The 22,442-nt window shown below is 53.5% G+C and overlaps 1 protein-coding gene across 2 annotated transcripts in view; it reads right to left on the bottom strand.

The window, feature by feature from the left end:
* Positions 1-1,168: 1,168 nt before the first annotated feature.
* LOC144114048 (sal-like protein 1) overlaps positions 1,169-22,442 on the bottom strand; it is a 149,132-nt gene continuing 127,858 nt past the window's right edge. For both annotated transcript variants that reach the window (XM_077647498.1, XM_077647499.1), the window contains one exon: positions 1,169-5,487. In XM_077647498.1, the coding sequence (XP_077503624.1) occupies positions 2,054-5,487 (3,434 nt within the window). In that variant the 3' untranslated portion in view covers positions 1,169-2,053. The remainder of the gene's footprint in view (positions 5,488-22,442) is intronic.

The following is a 22,442-nucleotide window of genomic DNA, read 5'->3' as shown; positions in this document are numbered from 1 at the left end:
CATGTTCAAAGGGACGAAATCATTCGTCGCAGCACCCTGTGTAATTGCATGGCGTGGGCTGGTCGAAAAATAAATAATGGGACAAAATGAAAACAAACAGCGCAAATGTTGAAGTGGCATGGGTCGTAACTTGCTGAAAAGGGGCGGGGCGAGATTTCTGTTTGTGTGCTGCGACCAAAAAAAAATTACTTCTTGCTTGCTTCCTTTCGGATAACAAAAAAAATATCTCACCAAATGTTTTAACACCCCGAGAGGATATGTGCCTTTCACTGCCTGTCTGACTTGCACGAATACAGAGTTGTTGGCGCAGTGTTGTCCAATGCACTCTACTCAGCTATCGTAGCGCTAGATTCCACACAGAGCGGCGCATCACAAATCGCCACAATTTTTTCATCGCTGCAGGCCAGTGAGCATAAACGCGTCACATAAAGGCAGAAAACCATCCACAATGTTTTGCATAAGGCCTTGAACACAAATAGAAGAGGCGAGGAAATAATTGCAAGTGAGCATACCTAACACGTTTCTCTGAATATAACATTTGCTACCCCACAGCATAATCCACAGAGTTCACACAACATCGCCAGTGCACACTGCGTAGTTCCAAACACTGTTGATTCACGGTACTTGAAGACGTCTTGAAGAACACCTCAGCATTTGACATCAATATTACGACGTTTCAGTAAACACAGTAGATTGTTAGTAACACGCTTATCATAAGAGCGTGCCGCGCCATTGGATTAGATCAGAAGAACGGGAAGAGAAAGTGGAAAGAGCCCGCAATCTGGGAAAATTTTAAGCTTTACCTAGGCCTTCCCTGAAGTGATCAGTCCTTCTTTCGTTTTTCCATGATCTCAATACAGTGCTTTCTACATATAAGTTAGACTCAGCGCGGTGACATACTTACTGCCGAAAAAAAATATCAGAAATCATTGCACACAAGAAACTGCAACAACTTCGGCATGAAATACGCATTATGAAAGGGACCGCCTCCGCCACTTCAGTTTTGACTTCCTAACAATGCTGCCGCTAGTTAGAATGCAAGTTGAACTACGTTGTTCACAACACTGGTCAGAAGCTTCCAAGATCGTAGGCTTCTCTGGACAACATTCGCAAGGACCAAAGAATTGTGTTCGGAGTAGAAGAGAGATATGAGGACATTTTTTTTTTCTTTTCTCATCGCTGTAGCTCCAAAGAGTCTATCCTCTCGGTTTTTAGAGACATGCCAAAGCGGCGATAAGCACGAGACAAGAAAGTCGGCTCACGCCCTGTCGAGTTTGCCTCTGTTTCTGTTGGAGTTCCGCGATTTCGGCAACGTTTAACAGCATTGCTAGCTCGCATCGTACACGTGGTATCGCACGCTTTGATCCTCACTGTAATCTATGCCCTCGCGCCTGTGGCTTCAACAACGCTGCAGAGAGCATCTCGAAGAGTACAAACAGTGTCACGTGAATTGTTGGCCTTTTGTCTGTTCACGTTGTCGCCCGAAGCACGTGCGCATTACCGTGCCCAGTGAGAAACGAAGAGGAGGGTGGGTAAAAAGGGCGGCAGGAGGGGTCCGTCGAGCGCTACGCCTGAACGGGGACGGCCCAGGGCTTGGAGACGGGGAGGAGGTACGGAATGCATCCGCTTGCGCGTGTGTGTAGCAATGGAATGCCCAGTGTATTTTGCCGTCGTAGAGCATGGCGCGCGTGGAGGGGTGGGGGAACGCAAACTCAAAAGGGCCGGGGGCACCACACATATCACAGCCCAGGTATCACTCGCGTGGTTCCCCCGGCCCTCAGCTGTGCCCGACGGCTGGCGGGGGCTCAGGGGAGGTGCGGAGGGGGGCTCGCGGCCGCGCCCCAGAAACACTGTACACTCACGGGCCGAGAGCCGCGGGGGGCCGAACCAATGAAAACGAGGTTACACGAGGGAGAAAACAGTTCCGGCAGTTCGGGAGGTCGTGGAGGTGCACTATCACAGAAGACATAACCAACTCGTGGATGAGGGCGAGACAATAAGTTACGGGGAAGGGGGCGAGAGGGGAGGGCATGGACTAGGGGTGCGGGCGGCCTCAGACGGCCACGTTGTCAGGCGACTGGACCTCCAGTTCCTTGCGGTGGTGCGCCTTGAGGTGAGCCTCCAGCTCGAGCGACGAGCCGCAGATCTTGGCGCACAGGTTACAGGCCATCTTCCAGGCCCAGGCGCCGTTCTGCGGCTCGGCCTCGTCTCCCGGCCGGGGTTCGGTGCTGGCGCCCTGGATGACGGAGATCTCGTTCGCCTTCGGTCCCAGCATGCCATTCAGGTAGGCCGGCCCAAGGTAGGGGTAGAACAGCTCGTGAGGCGGCGGTGGCGGCGGCACAAAGTCGGCCTTGGGCCCGCTCAGCAGCGAAGGCAGCTCGATAGACATGCGGCGGCCGCGGCGTGAGCTGCCGTTGTTCCACATGTGCGTGCCCATGTGCACCTTGAGGTTTCCCTTGGTGGTGAAGGCGCGGCCGCACACGGAGCACTTGAAGGGCCGGTCACCAGTGTGTGTGCGCATGTGGATCTGGAGAGAACTAGAGCTCGAGAAGGGCTTGTTGCACACGTGGCACACGTGTCTGGGCAGCCCAGGGGGCCTCCGGGGCTGATGCTGCGGCGGCGGCGGAGGCGGCGGCGGCCCGCCCGGCTCCACCCTCTTGGTCCGGCTTTCGTCGGGGCTCGCCCCTGGCCGCTGCTCGGAGCAGGGGCTCGCAGAGCGCCCGGGGCTCGGGGCCGGACTTGGTCCGCTCGCCCCAGCACTCGGGGTGGCCGCGAACAACGTGGCCGGCAGGTCTCTGATCTTGTGCGTCAGCATGTGCTGCTTGAGGTTTCCCTTTGTGGAAAAGCCTCGCTCGCAGACGCTGCATTTGAACGGTCGCTCTTTGGTGTGGCTCCGGTAGTGGATCTCGAGAGCACTGTTGCAGGCAAACGTCTTGAAGCATATCTGGCATGTAGTGTTGGGGCGGCCGGGCGCGGCGCCAGGAAACGGCAGCCCTCCCAGTGGCGGCGCAGCGAAGAATCGCCCAGAAAAGCTGTCCGCTGGCCGACCGAGCAACGTCCGCGGCGTAAGGTCTAGTGGTCCGCCATTCACGGGCGGCGAAGTGCCGCCAGACGGCGACGGCGCCCCTGGAGTCGACCTTTCATCGCCGGTTGACAGTTCGGACCCAGCTCGTGGCGAAAACGCCGGAGACCGTTGCCCTGTTTCAGGTGTTCGACCCAGCAGAAGCGACTGGTCATCGAAGCGGCCAAAGCCAGACGAAAGACCCATGCCAAAGGGACCAAAGGGCAATGCTGGCACTTGCAGTGACGTCTTGATGCCTTTAACCTGGTTTTCGAGTGCTGCTAACGACGTCAGCTGAGACGGCGGGCGCTCAGGACTGAGCGGTCGCATCAGAGGCTGAGGGGAGGGCGACCGACCTTCTTCTTTCTTCTGCTCAGGTGCAGGTGAAGTTGGAGAACTCGGCGGAGGTGACGAAGACGTCTTTGGTGGCGGTGTTGGCCTCTGCGACGTCCCTTGAAAGCTCTGCGTCGCGTGTAAGCTTTCAGAGCCGTGCATACGGACGTGTTGCTGAAGCACAAGAGAATTGGTGAACTGTTTGTGACAGACAGGGCACTTGTGAAGTACGCGTAGCGGTGGCTTGACTCTATGCACTCCCATGTGTGTCTTAAGATTTCCTTTCGTAGTAAACGCACGACCGCAGATTTTGCAGCGGAATGGCCGTTCACCAGTGTGTGTCCGGTAATGCATCTGCAAGGCGCTGCGGCAACTGAGCACACGATGACATATCACGCATTGATTCGGGTCACTCAGCTTGTGCTCTATGTTGTCCACCAGTTGCTGCAGCTTGGAGGTCTCAGACGGCCTCGTCACCTCCATGAGGGTTTCCCACGAGTTGTCGTTACTTCCAGGCTTCGGCAGCAAGTCTTGGTAGAAAGCGGGATCCGCATGAAGTGGAACTGCTGCGTCTGCGGTCGTCTGGAGCGTCGAGAAGGAGCCGCTCAAGAATGACCCAGCTGATGTGAACGGCATAGAGTCGTCGGCAGAGCCGCTCACCCCGCATGAGTCTCTGTCTTCGTCCGACACTTTGTCATCTGCTTCATCCTCTGGCTCGGCTTTTAGGCTCAAAGGGCGCTCGCTTTCGAGCTCCGCCGACGTCATCGGTGTAGTCACATTGCTCGTCCTTTCGGAGCCGGGAGAGGTGCTTCTGGTGGCTCGTAATGCCAGTGCGCCGCTGCAGCTGGGCCTGACAAGGTCCTCAGGCCGCGGCGCCGCGGCCTTGACCAAGACTCCCAATGGTGCTGGCTGAAGTGCCAGCGCAGGTTGTAGCGATGGCGGCGGCGACGACGTGGCACCGGAGGGCGATGTCGGGCTGCGATCCCCGGGAGGCTCCAAAGGCGGGAAATGCTTGTCCAAGTGCTCCGGAACAGGATGCGGGTTCATTCGCACGTGTGGGTACTTTGCACGGTGTCTTTGAAAGTGCACCTTGAGGTTGCCCTTCGTTGAAAACCTGTTCCCGCAAACGTTGCACTTGAAGGGTCTTTCCCCGGTATGGGAGCGAATGTGGATTTGCAGCGCGCTGTCGCTGCCGAACACCTTGCCACAAAAGCGACACCGATGGCGCAGGTAGGCCTCGTCGGGTCGGCCGTCGCCCTTCCTGCGCAGCCGGCTCGGGTCCGGGGAGCCGAGGCCGTTGAGCAGGAACGAGCCGCCGCTCATTGTGTCCTGCAGCGCCTTCTCGGTGTGCCGCTGCAGAAGCTCGAGCGTGTTGGGCTCGTCTGGCGGCGGCGGCCCCGCGGGCGGCGCCACCAGCAGGGTGCCACCCATGGGCTCCCCGAGCGGTGACTCCGCGGCGGGCGGATCGGCCGGCTCAGGGGCCGCGCTCTCCTTGGTGGCCAGGTCGACCACGGTGTTCGGCGGCGGCGGGGTCGCGTGTGTCTGTCCCCCCGGGGCTTCGGGGCTGGGCACGGTCCTCGGCGGCGGCGGCGCCGGAGGAGGCGGCGTGCTGTCAGCCGCCCTGGTCAGGTTCACCGGAAGCGCGGGCGACGCACCCACGTACGCCTGCAGCTGCTGGATGATGTGCAGCTGAACGACCTGCTGCTGCTGGAGCGCCATCAGCGCTTCGTGCAGCGCGGCGATCTCGGCGGGGCCTCCGGAGCTGCCGTAGGCGAACTGGGCCACGGCCACCTTGGTGCTTTGCAGAGCCTCCAGCGCCACGTGGGTGGAGGGCAGTCGTGCAGCCACCGAGGGCTCCTCGTCCACCTCGGCCGCGTCCGACGCCGACTGGCGGCCTGCCGCGTCGTCGTCGCTGCACGACAGCCGGCTAGGCGTGCTGCCCGGCAGCCCCATCGACTCGACGCTCGGGCAGCAGCGCTTGTGGGCCAGGAAATGGTCGAGCGTGGGGAACTCGGCGCGGCAGCGGCCGCACACGTGCTCGTCGTCGCTGCTCTCTTCTTCGCCGCCAGTGCTGCTCCCGCCTCGGCCCGAACCTGCGCAGCGGAGGACGAAAAGACGCAGCTGTGAGCGAAACTCGTAAAAGCTGGCGCCTTTGTTGCTGCTCGGGGCAGCAAGCATGCACGAGCCGCCGCCGATCGCTATTCGGATCGCCATGAGCTTACTCCGAAAAAACGAAACGTTACATTTGGTTCTAATCCCAAACTTTACTCGAAACGCCTTTTCTTCGCATGCAGCTGACGATACACTTTCATTGGCACTGACGAAAGTATAAGAACTAGTGCATAATTGCTATGAAACGCACCAGCCACAGGCTTTTCTCTTTTTCTGGATTATTCAGGCAACTTATGTGCAAGTTTCAGATGTACCAACACTGCTCTTAACAAGCGCTGCCAGGTTTTTTTAAACACAAATAACAATCTTCCAACTTCATGACTCAAGTTTTTTTCTGCTTTTCACAGCACAAATTTTCCTTAGTGTCGTTCGAACACGCCAGTTTTAATTGCGTAGTTTACCAGAAAATGAAAATACACAAACAAGAAATGCACAGCAAGTACACAAGAAACCTGCACCGTTTACATGAGAAGTAACCGCGTATGGTTCCGTCATGTTCGTAGTAGTGGAAATCTGTAGGCGTAAGTATAGCGGAGCACAAACGGAGCACTGGAGCGCTCACACGAAGCACAGTATGTCTTGCAAATCCTAAAAAGTGCACGTGACCGCATTTTGACGTTAGAAGCGTGCACTGCTCACTATAAATAATCCTAGTTGAAAACTTGGTAGTCACCGCCGAAGCAGAGGTAGATTTATTGGACCGGGGGGGGGGGGGGGGGGGTGTAAGGTCGCTCCCCCTCCCCCACTAACAAAAACTTTTGCGCAGGAGGATTGCGCTGAATCCTCCAAGACTGACCCAAAAATCCTCCGCTGCGCCAGAAAATGAAAAGTAATGTAAATCTTGTGATCATCACGGTTGCAAGCGATCCACAAATTCTTCGAAGCATGCAAGCACAAGCACCGGTCGAAATCGCTAAGGACAGAATGCAGCAGAAGGCCCTGCTGCGTTAACGCCGATGGCTTGGCGTGAGTTGCATCGTGTGTTCAAGATGTCTCGTAGTGAGTAACGGGTGAGAGCCGACCCGCACCAGGAGCGCGGTAAAACTGCAGTAAGCAGGCATCAACAGCGCGCGAGGCCCTTCAAGGAGTGCATCGCGATGAGGCCTCGCCAAGCGCGCTCGACGGCGCTCGCAGAACATCATCGCCGCCATCAGCCTGAAAGCGGCGGCAGTGCCCTTTTCCGTTTTGACGACCATCGCGCAAGTGACGCAGAACGCGCCGAGGAAACGCAATTAGGCGGCGCATCCCCGAAAGGACGCCGTGCAACCTGCCCGCCGCTGCTCTCCGGGCATCAAATAACCCCGCGAGGAAGCCATCTCCGGAGGAGCGCAGTCGTATACGAGTGGAATTGTGATTCTGGAGCCGGCGCGGGACGCGGAGCTCGAGATGGAGGCGCCGCGAGCAGCGATGCGAATGAACGCACATACATATAGATGTATGGGCGGAGGGTGGGGAGGGAAGCCGCACAAACCGCTCATGCCCAGATGACAACAACAGCAGCAGCGGCGCGGAATAACACGGGCCGACGCGCCACCTCGGGCCGCAGCCAGCGCACTATCCATCCGCAAGATTGGTACGCTTCCCGAAGCGCCGGGAAGGCTTCCCCGTCCAATGGGCTCGGAAGAGTCGTCAAGCGCGTTACTCCGAGGCGGCGCCCAGCATTCAATATTTCACGTGCGGAGAAGTGATGCTGCGAACGCTCCGGCCACAAAGCGCGTATAAAGCGGCAACGGGTTGCCCGCTTTCGGGGGGGGGGGAGCTGCGCGCCGAACGCCGTTAGCGAAACCCGTGCCGCGCATACCCAAGGAGCCGGGCTCTCCTTTTCCTCTTCTCCTTCTCTCTCGCCCCACGCATGCAGGCGCTTTCGGGTTCCTGCTGCGAGGCAGGCGGTTAATGTGTTCGGTCGGCTCGGCACGGGGTGTGCGCGGTGGGCCTGGCACACTGCGAACGCAGTTATGAGATCAGCATGCGGCTGCGGAAACAAACCAAAATCGCGAGACTTTCTGGCGGAGGAGATCGGATGAAATCATCAGGCGGAGCAGCAAATGGAATGCTGCCACTGATTCGCGGCTCTCCGTGAAGTTACGGCTTGATGGCGTCCTTACGGTGGGCACCACCTTCGCTTCGCTTGTTTCCGTTGACGAAGCAAGATACCAGGAGGCACCAGCACAGCTCGTGTCTTCTGTCAGCAATTCAGGTGTCCTGATTAGCTCTTTGGAGGCCGATGGTGTTCACGCACTCGCACGCCACGCACAGGCTATCCCCGAAAAGGTTAGGGTGCAGATAGGCGGGGCGCTGCACGCAGGCAGACGATAAAATTGCACGAAATTAATTTATTTGAAAGGCTTACGGCGTGAAGCATTGCAGCGTTTATTGGAATTCTTTTCCCTTTCCTTACCCTCTCTTCTCGCCCCTGTTGTCGAAGGCGACCCTGGAACCGATGATAAGCGCGATTAGGCCAAGATTCCTAACACAACTCACTCCGCTCGGGGAAAAGTACGCGACGCCACAAAGCGTGCGCCCCGTTGCTTAAAACTGTACTTCTCGGCTTCTTTGCGCACCGTCCTTTGGCAGCGGCTGACGTCGTAAAGTTAACGACTCCCTTCCCGCCCTTCCCCTCGCCGCCGGTTGTGGTGCATCAGCGTCCGCTACGCGCAGCGTCTTTGACAGAGGTGCAGCTTGAGAGGAGGAGGGGGCTATCAACAGCAGGCGGTTTCAGCCGCGCAAGGCGAATGCCGGTAGCGTCTGGATGCATATGCATGCGTATACGGCTCACAGTCGCTGGAGCACGCTTGTCACGGTGCGTAACCTAAACATTCGGAAAAAATCCTCCCACGTAAGTTACAGATGACACAGTACGAGGTATGCTTTCTTAAGCTAGGCAGAGCAACAAGCAAAAAAAAAAGAAGGAAGAAAGGAAAAGGTGAGAGAGAGATCTACTTTGCACCCTCACAGCCGTGTAAGTAAGGCATGATGATAAGTGCTATACAGAGTTTGTTCACGATACCCACAGACGTCGCTCTCCTCAATGAGATGTCATCTCAAACACGCCCCCCGACCGATGGCCTCCGTTAGCGACGTATCACGGCAAGGAAATTTAGCTGCGTACATCAGCCGAGCTTATTCAAATTCACCCTAGAAGATCGAATATTCTTCCCGGGTTCGTCACCGCCCTCGTCACAGAGGCTCAGCCTCCCGCGCAGAATCTGCCGCGAATTCGGTGGCGCATGCACCGATGACAAGTGCGGCGGAGAAAAAGCTCCGCCGCAGCGTCGGGACGGCAACGGCCGCGCCTCAAGCGCCGAGATAGGCATCGGCAGCGCGGGGAACGCGTTCTCGGCGCGCCGGGCCGTGCCGACGTGTCCTGTCTGCACATAAAAACATGAGCGACACACATGACAGAGAGCGGGCCGTTGTCGCCTCCTCAGACGGCCTCTGCGTGACCGAGCCGCACCCGCGTTGTTCGCCGCGGGAGTGCGAAGCAAGAAATACGAAAAGGGCTGGAAAATATATTCGCCAGATTAAACACTCGGCCGTTGTCTCGGCAGCCGATCGGCCGGGAGGCAGGCCGACCACGTAACAACTAGATCGGCAGCGGCCGTGCAAAATAAAAAGAGACAGCCGAGGAAGGAGATAGCACTTTTGCGGTCGTGCCTCCACGACGTTTGCGCAGACAGCCTTACACATTTAAAGTTTTTTATCAGCAAAGACACAAATGTAGCGTACCGCTCGAGATGCTGCGCCTCCCGTCGACAGGGCCAGCGTGACTCCAATAACGAGGCCAGGACAGACATAAACCTCCATCTGAGCGCCACCGCCTCTGCCGCGCTGGCGCTCATGCGGGGCCCGCTCGCAACGTGGCGCGCGCGCACCGGTATACTCGCCGCGTTCGGGCTCTGGTGCGGCCAGCTAACCTGGCGTCACGACAGTTGTTACGAGGGGACGTTCAAGAAGTTATTCCGCCCGGGATCGAACCTTTTGCTCAGTGACGGGTTTGAAAGGCGACTCATTCAAATGAAAGTTACGAATGTCGCCTTTCCCACACAGGAGCGCATGTCACTTTAAGATACACTCATTTCCAGCGGAGAAACAGTTTCGTTGTTGCAGAAGAGTGGAGGTGGATGTTGACGACGTCTCAGGGGGACCTCTTTGTCGGACGACAAACACACAGCGTGCAGGAATTCCTTTACTTTAGAAAACAGCTAGAGGTCCAATGGCCCAACGTCTCGACAGTAATGTGGGCGAGACAAAACAGCCACCGCTACTATTCTACAATGACATTCGCAGACTTGTGCACAGGTGGGTGAAGCGCATATGCAATAAGTCGTGCACTTCAGTGAAAGTGGAGATTCTAATCTTTCATTTCAATGTAACATCTTTAATGTTTATCGCTTAATAAAGTTACAGCCGAAGTGGCAAAACACAGTTAACACCCACTGAAGCTTCGCGCTGCGCTTGGAAGGAAATAGAGCTGCGTATAAGCAGGCAGCATATTTTATTTGTATACTAAAGTTATGCTGGTTTCGGGGGGGAAATAGTTAGTTAATCATTGAAAATATGGCGTTCATATGCTAATAACTGCTTTGTTCGGAAGTGTCTTCATTAATAAACAGCTGCTGAGTACAGCGCCTAGTGACTGCCAAAAAACGTGCACTCGCCTTAAGTTTCACACACGAAAACCGTTGACGTTTCGGCGCCCAAACACGTGCATCGATCAGCCGTATGGGTGCTGTCTGCCAACAGCGCAGAACAAAGCGACAGAGCAACGTGATGTTTTTTTTTTCCATTCCCCACTCGCCCAGCGAAATCCAAGAAACACCACACGCATCAGCTTTGTCACCTATCGTCACTGTCGTCTTGCGCCTATCGTCACTGTCCCATACGCGCAGTTACGGGGATTCGGCTTGAAGCATGGAGGTCAATATGTATCCAAACCGTGCGTGCTACAAGAGACAGTGAGAGGGGAGAAAGAAATGTGGAGAGGCTAACCAGAAGCCGGCACTGCTTTGCTACCCTGCACAATGGAAAAAGGGATGGGGATTATAGAGGGCAAAGAGAAACGACAGCTCCGTATAGAAAGGAAGTATGGACCCAGCGCACGGAAAAGCCAGAGCCCATCACGCAGGCACGACGGACTCAAGGAACGGAGCAGCGCCTGGCAGGCCTTCAGAACCGACGATCTTTGCGGCCACCGTCCGACACTCTGCATCTCCGTCAGCGGGCGGGGATCAAGTCGGTCCAGTGCGGGGCAGACCGATTGACTTTCAGCACTAAATGCGGGGCATGCACCGAGAACCCGTTCTCAACTGCTGCAAGAGCTGTGATCAAAACGAGTAGCCCAAGGATACGGCCGCCTTTAAGCTTCTACAATCAACGTACGCGCTAATGCGGGGATTAAAATAGCGATTCATGATTTTAGTAAATTCGGAGATTCACGACGACAATTATCCTCTCACTCGCCCGGTTGGTCACACAACGTACTTTCGAAAGCGTCTTTCGTGCACTGCTCGTCGTGTGTACTCGAAAAAGAAAAAAATCCTGCAACTGTAACTTTGAGCACCATGAATTGGCAACAGAGCACGTCTTACATCAGCGCATTGCTTTGCTTTCTTTCTTATGTTCTTGGTTCCTTTGTTTCTCTCCTTTTTTTAGCGAGATTCTGAAATGCCGTTTAATACCATTTGCACCATTTGTTCGCTTCCTTTCACTTTTATTCCCCCTCCCTCTTATATTACATGAGAAAGTGAAATCATTAGCAGAGTTCAGCTCCCACCCCCAGAATGATGTTCTTACCTCACTTTCAGGAAAATTTTCTTCAACCTAAATTATCATTCACTCACTTTCCTTCTCTGATGAAGAAACATTAAAGAAACATAGACACAAAAATTTTCTTTGATTCTTCTCTTGTTTGTAATGATACGTAAGTCATTGATATACCTGGGCCGCCATGTGGTATTCGCTCGCGTCCACTAAATAGTTCAATATTGAATTTTTTCTCGCTCATGCATTTTGGATTTCGGTTTCAACAGCCCAGCGATGGCTGTAACGTCAAAATTTAGTGTACTTCACTGAGGTATATAGAAGGAAACGGCGATATAAGCGCAACTTCGCCGATAATAACAGTGTGATTATTTTATTGCTAACCACGTTCGATCACGTTGCACGTCACGCCCCCGGTATTACAGGACGTACTACGCCCGCCCCTATGGACGAAGGTAGTGTTGGTGAGCACTCTCAAGGTTCGGATACACGCAAAAAAAAAACCCTCCGAAAGCAAAACATTACACAGCCGCCGCCGCAGCTTAGTTGGTAGAGCACCGAACGCGAAATTCGGAGGCCATGGGTTGGTATCCCACCGGCAAGATATGTTTGTTTTTTCCGTCTGCTTTCTAATCAGTTATCTTCAAGCGATAAAATAATTACACTATTAATTTCAAATTGATCAAAACCACAAATTAAAGACAAATGACAAACATTTCCTATGCTTTCCTTGGGTTCGGTGGCTGCTGGCTTCCTTCATACACTGATTTCTCATCAAACTGTGCTTAAACTTGGCGTTCCCCAGTTTTCAAACAAGTAGGATGAAAGAATCAATTGCATATTTCCCTCTTTCAGAAGAAAATGCTGCAGAATGTTTGATGAAGCGTTGCCGTGATTTCTTTCGTTTTTCGTCATGAACTCATAATTAGACGGGGACATATGCTTTGGCTGCACTTGAATAAATTTTGATACACGAGTCCCGCAATGCATGGCGCGTCAACCTCACAAACACTAATTTTCTCTGCAAATCATTTTATCACGTGATTCATGTTCCAGGCAAACTCGTCGGATGTGAGCAAGCTGCAACGATTGCCACGTAGATGGACACATAAATAAAATACTGTAAACTAAGAAGCTACAAAACAATTATTACAGCGCGGCGTTCCTAAAGGACATGACTGCAATGCTAAACCTTCTATTCTTCGTTTCGGCTCAGTGAATGAGTACTTAGCATCTGGAAACCGCATAAAGCATGTAGTGGCCACATCAAACACCATATTGGAGCACAGAGCAAAATGTGCGACCAAGACGGTTTTCTGAACTGCTAAAAGTGCATTTCAGAAAGAACCTCTGTCATGCAAAAGGATTCTATTGTTGACGAAACTTTGCTAGCCAGTGTTCCACACGAGCAAACCGAAATGGCGTGCTGCATTGCCTGCCGCGCCCGTTAACAAGTGTCGCGTGGACGCTGGCTCCTTCGCGACGATAACAACCTCGTTAACGCACTTCCTTTTCTTGTGCGGTCCGTCGGCGCTTCTTGAAAAAGAACCGCTAGAATAGAAAGCGCTTCCTCTACGTTGTCCAGCAGTAAGTGACGACCTGCATAGCCTTGCAGCCGCGCTAACCACAAGGAGCACAATCGCTTAGCTTGGAGCCAACAACGTGATTCTCAGCACCGCTGCCAGCTTTCCGAAAACGGCGAGCCAACCGCCGCCAGGCAGCGAGAGTAGGGAGTCTTCGCAGCGGGCGCGGCCGAGGCGCAAAGAAACGCTGACGCCGAGACCAGCTCGAAGATTGACAAAAGGGAAGCGGCGCAAACGAAAACGCAGCAGCGGGGCCGCATCTGCCCATGCTTACCCGCGGCGTCTGCAGACCAGCCGGGGGCGCAGACGCGCGCGCCGGGAGTCGCCTGGCGCAAGGATCAACTCCTATTCTCAGTTGTTATGACAACTGCCCCCACGCATGGAACACGTTCGTTGGCGCGCGCGTTCGCCACCGCCGTCCGCAGGGCCCACCCGGGAGCAGCGGGCCGGCGCAGTCCGTCTTTCTCGCCCTCGCGCGCGAACCGTTCTGCCTCGTAAACCGCGCCCGACCCGATGCGATGGGCGAGGAGCGCCTGTTTGACATCCCATGTTTTCCTTCGCCGGTCGGCTAACTTATGGGGCCTTAAACCTGCCCGAGCTCGTTCTCTGCCCACTTACGCGAGCGAGCGGCCTCACTCCCGGAGATGAGCGACCAGATGCTCGGGGCCGTTATGCGGCGCCCTGCGCGCACACGCCACGGAGCCGAATGTACTCGAGTGCGCGCCCACCCATGCGTGGCCAGCGCTCAGCACCCACGGCGTTTAGGCAGCAAACCGTTGCACTCCGCAACGCAACTGTGAGCGTGTCACATGCTGGAACCGTGACAGGTGGATTGATGTATGAAGGTGGTTTGGTCCCGGCCAAGGCCTGTGCTTACCTAGCTCAGCCCGAAAGCTCAACTATTATCGAGCCTGTCGCATTAACCTGTCGCAGAGGTTGCTACCTCTCTGATAGTGTGGACGAGTAAAGAATCGCAATAAGGAGGTAATTAGTTAGTCAGCACAGCCACGCGGCTACAAAGGAAAGCTGTACAGCAGCATCTACAAAGAGAGAGAGAGAGAGAGAGAGAAAGACAAAGGGAAAAGCAGGGAGGTTAACTAGGCAGCGCCCGGTATGCTGCCCTGCACGTGGGAAGGGGAACGGAGGGAGAGATAGAAAGGGAAGAGAACAAAGGGAGATTATCACTTTTCCACATGTCCGTTGGCCATTACTCGCAGCGTACACAGGGCACACACTTTCTGCAAAAGCTGGGCAGCTTTCCTTTCTAGTCGTGTGCCTGCGCTTCACAGGATGCTAATGTGTAATTAGTCGCTTTTTACAAATCTTCTCCACTTTGGGAGATTTCCCTAAACATCGGACGAACCAGTAAAGCAATGATCAAGCGACCAAAGTTCGCTGAATAAATCAGGCTCCACTTCGGTTCATTATCCACACAGCCCTCGTGTAGGTCATGCATGCGCAAGAAACAACAAGGTACTTCGATTTCTAAAATCAACCTACGCCACAGTAAGCCTCCAAGCTTCCAGAAATTTAATTTAGCGATGCGCAGAATGGGAAAGCCTCGGTTAATTCTGAAGCACGTGTGTCTTTGTTGCAGCGCAATTGTTTTTTTTTTTCCGAAGGACAGCCTTTGCTTTGATCATCGTACCCCTGCCATCAAAATTGAAGCAGTTGTCACAACCTTTATCGGTGCGAATTTAAATGTCCTCACTGCAGTGGTTTCTCCTCATTTTCCAGCCGGCGCTCGTTTTCAGAAAGCGCCAGACGCTGGGACAGGACGCTTTTTGTTGTCAGGGGCATTTAGAGTTGTCTCCATCCAATTTATTACAGATGGCGTTTTTATTCGGTCATGTATTCCTTCCACTGCGAGCTCACCAGAATTTCCCGTTTTACGCTCGAACCCATTTCGCGCAGAGTCGGGCAAAACGCGACATTTTGGTATTTGGCACCGCTTAACTCCTGAACGCGCAAGCATGTTACTTACATATTTAGCTGGAATCACCCGCCACATGTCCACTACAATTGCGCTTAAGGCTGGCGAGATTGTGTTTTAAGCAAAGAAAAAAACTGCGAAGTGAGCCTCGATGAATGAGAAAGCGGCAAGAAAGGCCCCGAATTTATGCAAATCACATTTTTCGGAACTGAGCAGCGCAGCCGACCAAGCATCCTGGACTAACTTAATAATTTATGTAATAAAATAGGTTATTGGCCTGCTCTTATTCAGAGTGTAAGAATGTTTATGTGTTGCATTCTTTGGAGGAAAGTATTTTAGCAGCGAGCTAAACTACGTGGGGCAAAACGCGAGATTGTGCTGCTCCGCAAAACCTAAACAAAGGATAGAGACTTAATCGCTAGCTCTAAAGGTTTGCCCTTGTTTTCTCAGTCTCTGGGATGGTACGAACATAAACAGGGAAAAAACCCTGATTGACGATTTGCGCGAAGAAGTCGTGAAGGAAGCCATGATTAGCGTCTATATATTCCCCGCAGAGTGTAGCACTTCCGCGACCTCAGCAGGATCAAAAGTAGTTTTGTTCCAATTTTATTCCATGCCGCTTGTTCTCGCCCTTTGTTGTCGCTTCATGCGACACAACGCTCATGCTAAAACTAGAGCCTTCCAGTCAGCGCAGCAGCTGATATGATAAGGATCGAGCATAATTCAAGAAAAATCATTTTTACGTCATAACAAGCCATGGAGAAGTATACAGCGAGAAACGTGCAGCCGCTAAGTATCCACTATGCGGTATTTCGTGAAAAAGACAGTCAACCCTTGGCACCCGCAACAGTATTGTGCTCACGACTTTAAATCACAGGCCACATTTTTTTCCCGGTCATGCGAGCGACAGGTTTCTCTCTCTTTTTTTTTTTTTTACAATACGCCTAGGTGCACTCCAGCAAAAGGACGCACAGAAAAGGGCAGAATAAGCGCTCATATCAGAGCCCCCTCATTAGCTAAGTGTTAAAGGTGTAGTAGATCTGCGTGTGAGGCGCCTTTCTGGCTTTTGTATGGAATAAGAGGAGACAGGAAAGGGACAAAAAGAAATGCTCGAATGAAACATCACTTTGGGAGCTAACACCAAAGCGAAGAATCAAAATACACCAAAAGTCGAAAACATGGTTCCCTATACTTCTTGTTCACAGACCAGAGCATACCTGCAAACGATCTTCACAACAAGAATACTCTAGAGATTGGTACATTTGTTCCACTGCGGCTGAGTCTCCTGAATTTCCCCAGGAAAGCTATGATGTCACCTTCATCATCACCATCAGCCGGAGGGCGTCCACTACAGGTTTCTCCCACCAATCCCTAAACTGTTCCCGCCACGGCAAGCTTATCCTAGTAAACTTCTTAATCTTTTCTCTCTCCTAGACTTTCGGCAGCTCCCTCAAACGCTTCGCTACTCTCGGAACCTACTCTGTTGCGGTAACAGGTGATCTGTTCGCCGCGTTCATGTTCCGCACAAGTGCATCTTTTCTTTTAAATCTACGCTAGAATATCATTAACTCGGGTTTCTGCGGCAATCTACTTTGCTCCCTTCCTGACTTTCAAGGTCACCGCTATCATTTTGCTTTTCGTTGCATTTTCATTCAAGTGTGAACTTTCATTTAAACCCGTTCCTCTTCCATTTTTTTGTACCACAAGGTAAGCCCCTGAATAAAAAAAATGCAATCATTGCGCCAGCTTTGAAACAGATTTCGTTGAACGAGTGTTAACGTGTCGTGTTCCTGAATAAATTCCAAGGTTGCGCTATAGCGAGTGTCCAACACCACTTACATTGGCACGGCGTTATTACGCTACCTGTAGCTACGTAAAGTGCCCCCTGGAGGATTTACCAGACGTTTGTGTTGGGTATCCTCCCCGTCAGAACCGCCGATAACGCTACTCTGGGTTGCCTCGCGCAAAGTTCCCCAGAGGCTGCCACGAAAGCCACTTTGGAAGCCACTTCCGCCAATACATTCATGCTACATCCCGTCTGACCGCTTCTGCGTGCTTACACTACACCTTCTTACACAAGGTTGGCACCTTGAGGTAAGTGCGGAGTCTGGAAAGTGGTTGGGAAGGGGGTGGGGGGGTCTGATGGGATAAAGCTGCGCTCATGTGCCTTCTGTGCATCCAATCTGTACACAACAACCATGGTAATACAAAGGTCACGTGCATCGTCACCTCTGTGCACGAACTGTGACGTGAGAAGTGGACCATTTCATACCGAAAGCAGAACACTGCTGCGCGACGTGACAGTGTGAGTACTGCTGTCGTCGTTCGGCATGCTTAGGCTCATAAAATGAGAGGCACGCCGTATCGCTCAGATACGTATGAAGTTTTCAAGCAGGATGATTTAGGAACTACACTTTTTTTCTTCTTCACTGCCGGCCACGCTCTCATGAAGCTCGTATTGTCCTCACCGTAACGCTCCTATTGCCGCTGCCGCCGTCACCAAGGTTCGTGCGGCGAGCTTCAATAACGCGATACCTGTGTTCTGGCCATCACAAAAGCTTTCGAATGACTCATTCCGCTGCGACCCCCGTGGCCCCGGAGGCGCGCGGCACGCGCCAGCACACTCGGGAGTGGCGGCTCGTGTCGACTCGGCGCCGCTTCGTAAGGGCGCTTGAGAAAGCGACAACCGTGGAAGATGAATGGGCGCGCCTCTCTTGCTCGCCGCCCGACGACTGCCTGCACCCCGCCCGGCCATTCATGGCCGCTTCGCGTGCTGGCGCTGCCGCGCGTTACGTCTCACGTTAGCTATTCTTACGCGACAGTTGACTTGTTTGCCCCTGTAATCACTCCATATGTCCCCGCGCATATAGGAAGCGCATCAAGAGGGAATTCAATATATCTGAGTGGCCCGCGCTGAGAACGGGATAGCCCGAGCCTCTCCCCCCCCCCCCCCCCCCCCCCCGCGCTCCCGACTACGGGAGGCTCTTCAGACTCGATCGTGTGAAAGAACCGCCCTGTCATATGCACTCAGTTGCCCCCCTCCCCCTCCACCCCCTATTTTTCTTTTTTTTTTTTCGCTGCCACTTCATATCCCGTTTTCGGCTCGTTTTTATCTCGAACGCCGGCGACAAAAGTAAATATAAAGGCCAGATGCATGAAGCTATATCAGCGGCTGTCAACATTTTTTAATGCATTTTAATACCCAAAACGAATTCGAGCGCGGTAATAACGCGAGCGACGTGGCGCATACTTGCGAGAATTATTGAAACATAATCGCTGCGCCGCGCGCTGTCTGTACGCATTACGACGTAACAGTAACAGTGCGAGCCGCCGGCAAGGCACCGGTCCGTCGCCAGATCGTTAAGGAGACGAAGAGACGAAGGAGCCGATCAAGGATACGAAGGTGGCAAATTTTTCTGCCCAACAGGAATAATGCGGGCGCTTGCGCATTCGTGGCGTCGAAAATCACGAAAAGAACGTAGCTGATTATTGACCAAAATGAAAAAAGTTTTATACCAGCTGCTCTAGTTAAGTACAAACTTTCGTTCATCTGAGTTGGCATGGGGTTCTATACTTTTGTTTCGGCGGTCTAGGCAGTTGTTTCCTTGACCGCCGTCGGCACCATGGTGCAGTGTGCTCGGGCCGTCACAGGAAAAAAAAAAATCAGGGGGGCACTTTATTGACCTAAAGTGCGGTGAGGCGAAAGTCTTTAGCGCGCTGTTCCGGCTTGTGTCACTGATGTGTGGTTAAGATGTTAAGTACACAATTGTTTGTTAATCTTAAATGCTGGAGACAATGGAGGGCGTTTGGGAGGCATCCGTCTGATTCGACGCCTTTCCGCAAACACTCTCCTGCGTCCCAGACAAGGAGAGCTACATATGCGTTGGCAGGAAGTAGCGTAGTCGTTAGCACGCTCGGCTGCGGAACGGAAGGATGGTGGTTCGATTCATATCATGCATAAAGATCTGTTTTCTTCCGAGTTGCGGAAGAGCGTGACGGACGCGAGCATGAGCCATTAAAGGTTTTCGCCTTAAAAGAGCAGGGTGTCGGTCGTACTGCCCTGTGCCTCAGTCCTGTCATACTTCACGGCACGGACTGGGACATATCGCTTTCTTTTTCGACCCACCATAGTAACTGTTGCGCTTTGGCTGAGTGCTGTACTGGCCCTTAATCACGACCCGATCCGAAACTCCAATATAGTACACCGTTTTCCGAAAAACCACTCATACTGACTAATGGCGCTCTAAAGATACGGCTGCATAGCTTTAAGAACAATGAAGTATTCATGCGTCGGCAATTATAACTTTTCAGCTGAGAAACAACTTCACAGCGCGCGCTAGTTGTATCAGTCTCGGTACTGACGTACGTTTAAAAGGTGTCCTGCGTTCAAATTGTAACAAACGCACGAAAGCCGCAAAAATCTGTCGCACGGCCAACCGTTTCGAACCGAGCTGTTTGGTAGGTGTCAACGCGCACCGCCCCTCAGTTCTCACCACGCAACACACAAGCGCCTGCAAGGGGCGCAAAAAGTAAACCATTGACTGTGCGATTCACTGGTAAACAATTTAATAATTATTAGCCCTGTGTTTTCAGCTTAACTATACTTTTTTGCTTCGCGTACTTGATTATTCCTAGCTTATTTGTTTCTGCGCTTGTTTGCCTATTTGACGCCACGCGCGAGCTCCAGAGCCCAGGAGCGCCAGAGTACATCGCGCCGAATTAATGCGCCTTCGTGGGTACCTACATCGGCTGCACCAAGCACCACGGGTCGGTGCCGAAAGAGCTGAGCTCCCCGCAGCGGCGGCCGCTGAACGCAATGCCCGCCCTCAAGGACGGGCCCCATGCCCGTGCTCAAGACACGTGCTGCGGGGAGGCTACCCCTAGGGCCGCGAAAGAGCAGCTCGAGTAGGCTTTGCAGTGAAGAAGAATGCGTCACGGTCTCGGCCTAGACAGGGCTCGGCTCCCGCCCCGGTCACGTGCGCCGCGGGTCGATCCCAAGTGCGACCGCTTCGCTCCGCGATAAATGCGCCGTGAGGAAAGCTTCGACTCTGCGCCAGGCGGACCCTCGCGGCCCAGGGGGGCGGTGGATGCCCTCGAGCGGCCAAGTGCGCAGCCTGGGAAATACTTGGCGCCCGACCTGGGTCGCAGCCTGCTCAGTTTGGTGCGCCGCTGGCCTCCGTGCTAGATCGTCCCGCTATCGAAATAAGTCAGGGCACTAGCTCGCATCGATAGCGATTGGGGAGGGAAAAAAAGTATGCGTGGTGGTTGGATGACGGTTACTGACTTGGATGGCGTTCCGCGTTGAGTTTGAGGAGCTAAGCGGTTGCTTCGTAACTGCCGCTATAGTCGCTGGTGACGGTAGTCGACGCCCACAGAGCTCATTCGTGCACGTAATTGGCGATGGTGCACGTAATTCGGCACCGAGGGCAAGACGGCTGCGGTCGTATAGCTGAGCTAGTCTGGTGGTGGACCAAGCTCAGCAAGCACGGGTCACGTATTTTCTCTCCCTGACAGTCGCATGATGCTTTTGTTGTTGTATGGGGTTTTATGGCGAGTCGCATGATGCCTTTATTTCTCCATTGTTTTGATGACAATCTCAGTTTAAGCCAGCCACTTGGCCTAGAAACACAGAAGCAGCTTTCCGCTTTCCGCGGTGCCCGCAACTGCTGGACCCTCGTTCTTCGTAAACCGAGCCTCAAACTTAAAATCAAAAAGCAGGGGGAAAACTGCGGGACGCGGTAGTAGTTGCGGCAGTGATTAAATGTAATTAATAATAAAAAGTGGAAAGGGGAAACGCCGGCCGCAGGAAATGCCGCATTCTTCGTTGAACGGCAGCCGGCGGAAAGTAAAATGGATGGAGCGAGAGAGGTTTATGTTTTATGGTTTACGGGGGTTTAACGTCCCAAAGCGACACAGGCTATGAGAGACGCCGTAGTGAAGGGCTCCGGGAATTTCGACCACCTGGGGATCTTTAACGTGCACAGTACACGGGCCTCTAGAATTTCGCCTGCATCGAAATTCGACCGCCGCGGCCGGGATCGAACCCGCATCTTTCGGGCCAGCAGCCGAGCGCCATAACCACTCAGCCGCCGCGGCGGCGGAAAAAGAGGTAGTCAGGAAACAGCAGAAGTTGACAGGACAGAAGGCAGGAGTAATAACATAATGTACACAATTAAAAAGGTGTACATACAGGCGCACTCAAGGAGGAATGAAATTACACATTATATGAGTCTTCTATCACTTGGCTATACCACAGTTCACAACCAAATGTACTCAAGCGTACGTACACTAGCACGAGCAACCCGTGTGGGGTGCTGTCTGTCACTGTTCGCACGCGATGGTCCTGTTGTGGGCACAAGGTGGCCTCCGTCTGTCGAGTACTGAAAGAGCACGTTCTTCTGATGCCTGGCAGCACAGTGCATTAATGTTACCATGTTCCTACTAAGCAGCGTCATGCGAGGCAGCTGAGGCAATTTAGCGAAGACTCTTAGTGCAAATTGCCACAGTGTTAGCCATTTCCTGGCGCCGCCACGCGGTGGGACAGCACCCGCTGGTCTTTGTCTTCCCCGGCTCGTGCGTTCGTTCGCGGAGTGTGTCTGCCTGGCTAGACCCGGTGTGTCCTTCTGCCCCTTCTGCCGGCTTTCGGTGACGATATGACAAGGGCAACTTGCTGCTCTATCCACGTAAGCGCTGCCTGCCCCACTGGGCAACGTACGAGACAAAGGAGAAAACTTATTCGAAGAGATCATTTCGCAGAAAAGTCAGTTCCACCTGCCGGAAGTGAACTCGGTGGGACGTAAGATATCTTTGTTTACTGTACGTGCTCCAACCCATTAACGAACTGCAATTTTATAAAGAGGGCAGTCCAAGAAAATGTGGTCTTTTTTTTTTTCAAACATTGTGTTTCTTTTCGCTTACTCGCTATAAGCTCGACTGGTGCTAAACTGTCTATTCGTCATTAACGCCACCGCCAAGAACTCTATAGCGTCTGCGTGACCTATAAGATAAGCCAGATACACGCGAAGACTGGCAATCGAGATAGAGTTTATTTGTTGAAAACAGCAGGAGCGGCTATGCTCGAGTACTCGGTATAGATACACGCTTGCGAGCGGACACCCACAATGAGAGCAAATACGTCCGATACACTCAGCGGGGACATAAAGCGATAGCTCAAACGCTACGAGGAGCTGCGGATGCGCTGTAGTCTCCCCAAACGTGGCAACCCTGCGCAGCATAGCGCGTGCGCCGGGCTCATCGTGCGGGGTGCGCGCCGGAGCAAGGACGGCGGCGGCCCCCGCCGGGACCCCCGGCGGCCTCTTTAGGCCAGGCCTAAATCCGATTCAGCTCTCGGAGCAACAGCGTAATCCGTTTTCCCAGCAGAAACGCTTCTGGGCCGGCGGGGAGTTTGTCTCCCCGAGGCTGTTTAGACAAATCGGGCTCTCGTCGGGGCCCCGTGACTTGCGCGCCGTGCTTGACGGGGACCTCGGTGCCGATACGCCGCGCACGAGCTTCGCATTGTCCGCGGCTCCAGGGTAAACACTGCAGGGAGAGGCCACCTCTTTGCGTCCCCACGAAAACGAACGCTTTTTGACATTTCAAA

Source organism: Amblyomma americanum, chromosome 1 (genome assembly GCF_052857255.1).
Source record: "Amblyomma americanum isolate KBUSLIRL-KWMA chromosome 1, ASM5285725v1, whole genome shotgun sequence".
Taxonomy (NCBI): Eukaryota; Metazoa; Arthropoda; class Arachnida; order Ixodida; family Ixodidae; genus Amblyomma; species Amblyomma americanum.
The sequence above is the reverse complement of the archived record's forward strand: the minus strand, read 5'-3'. Positions and strand labels throughout refer to the sequence as shown.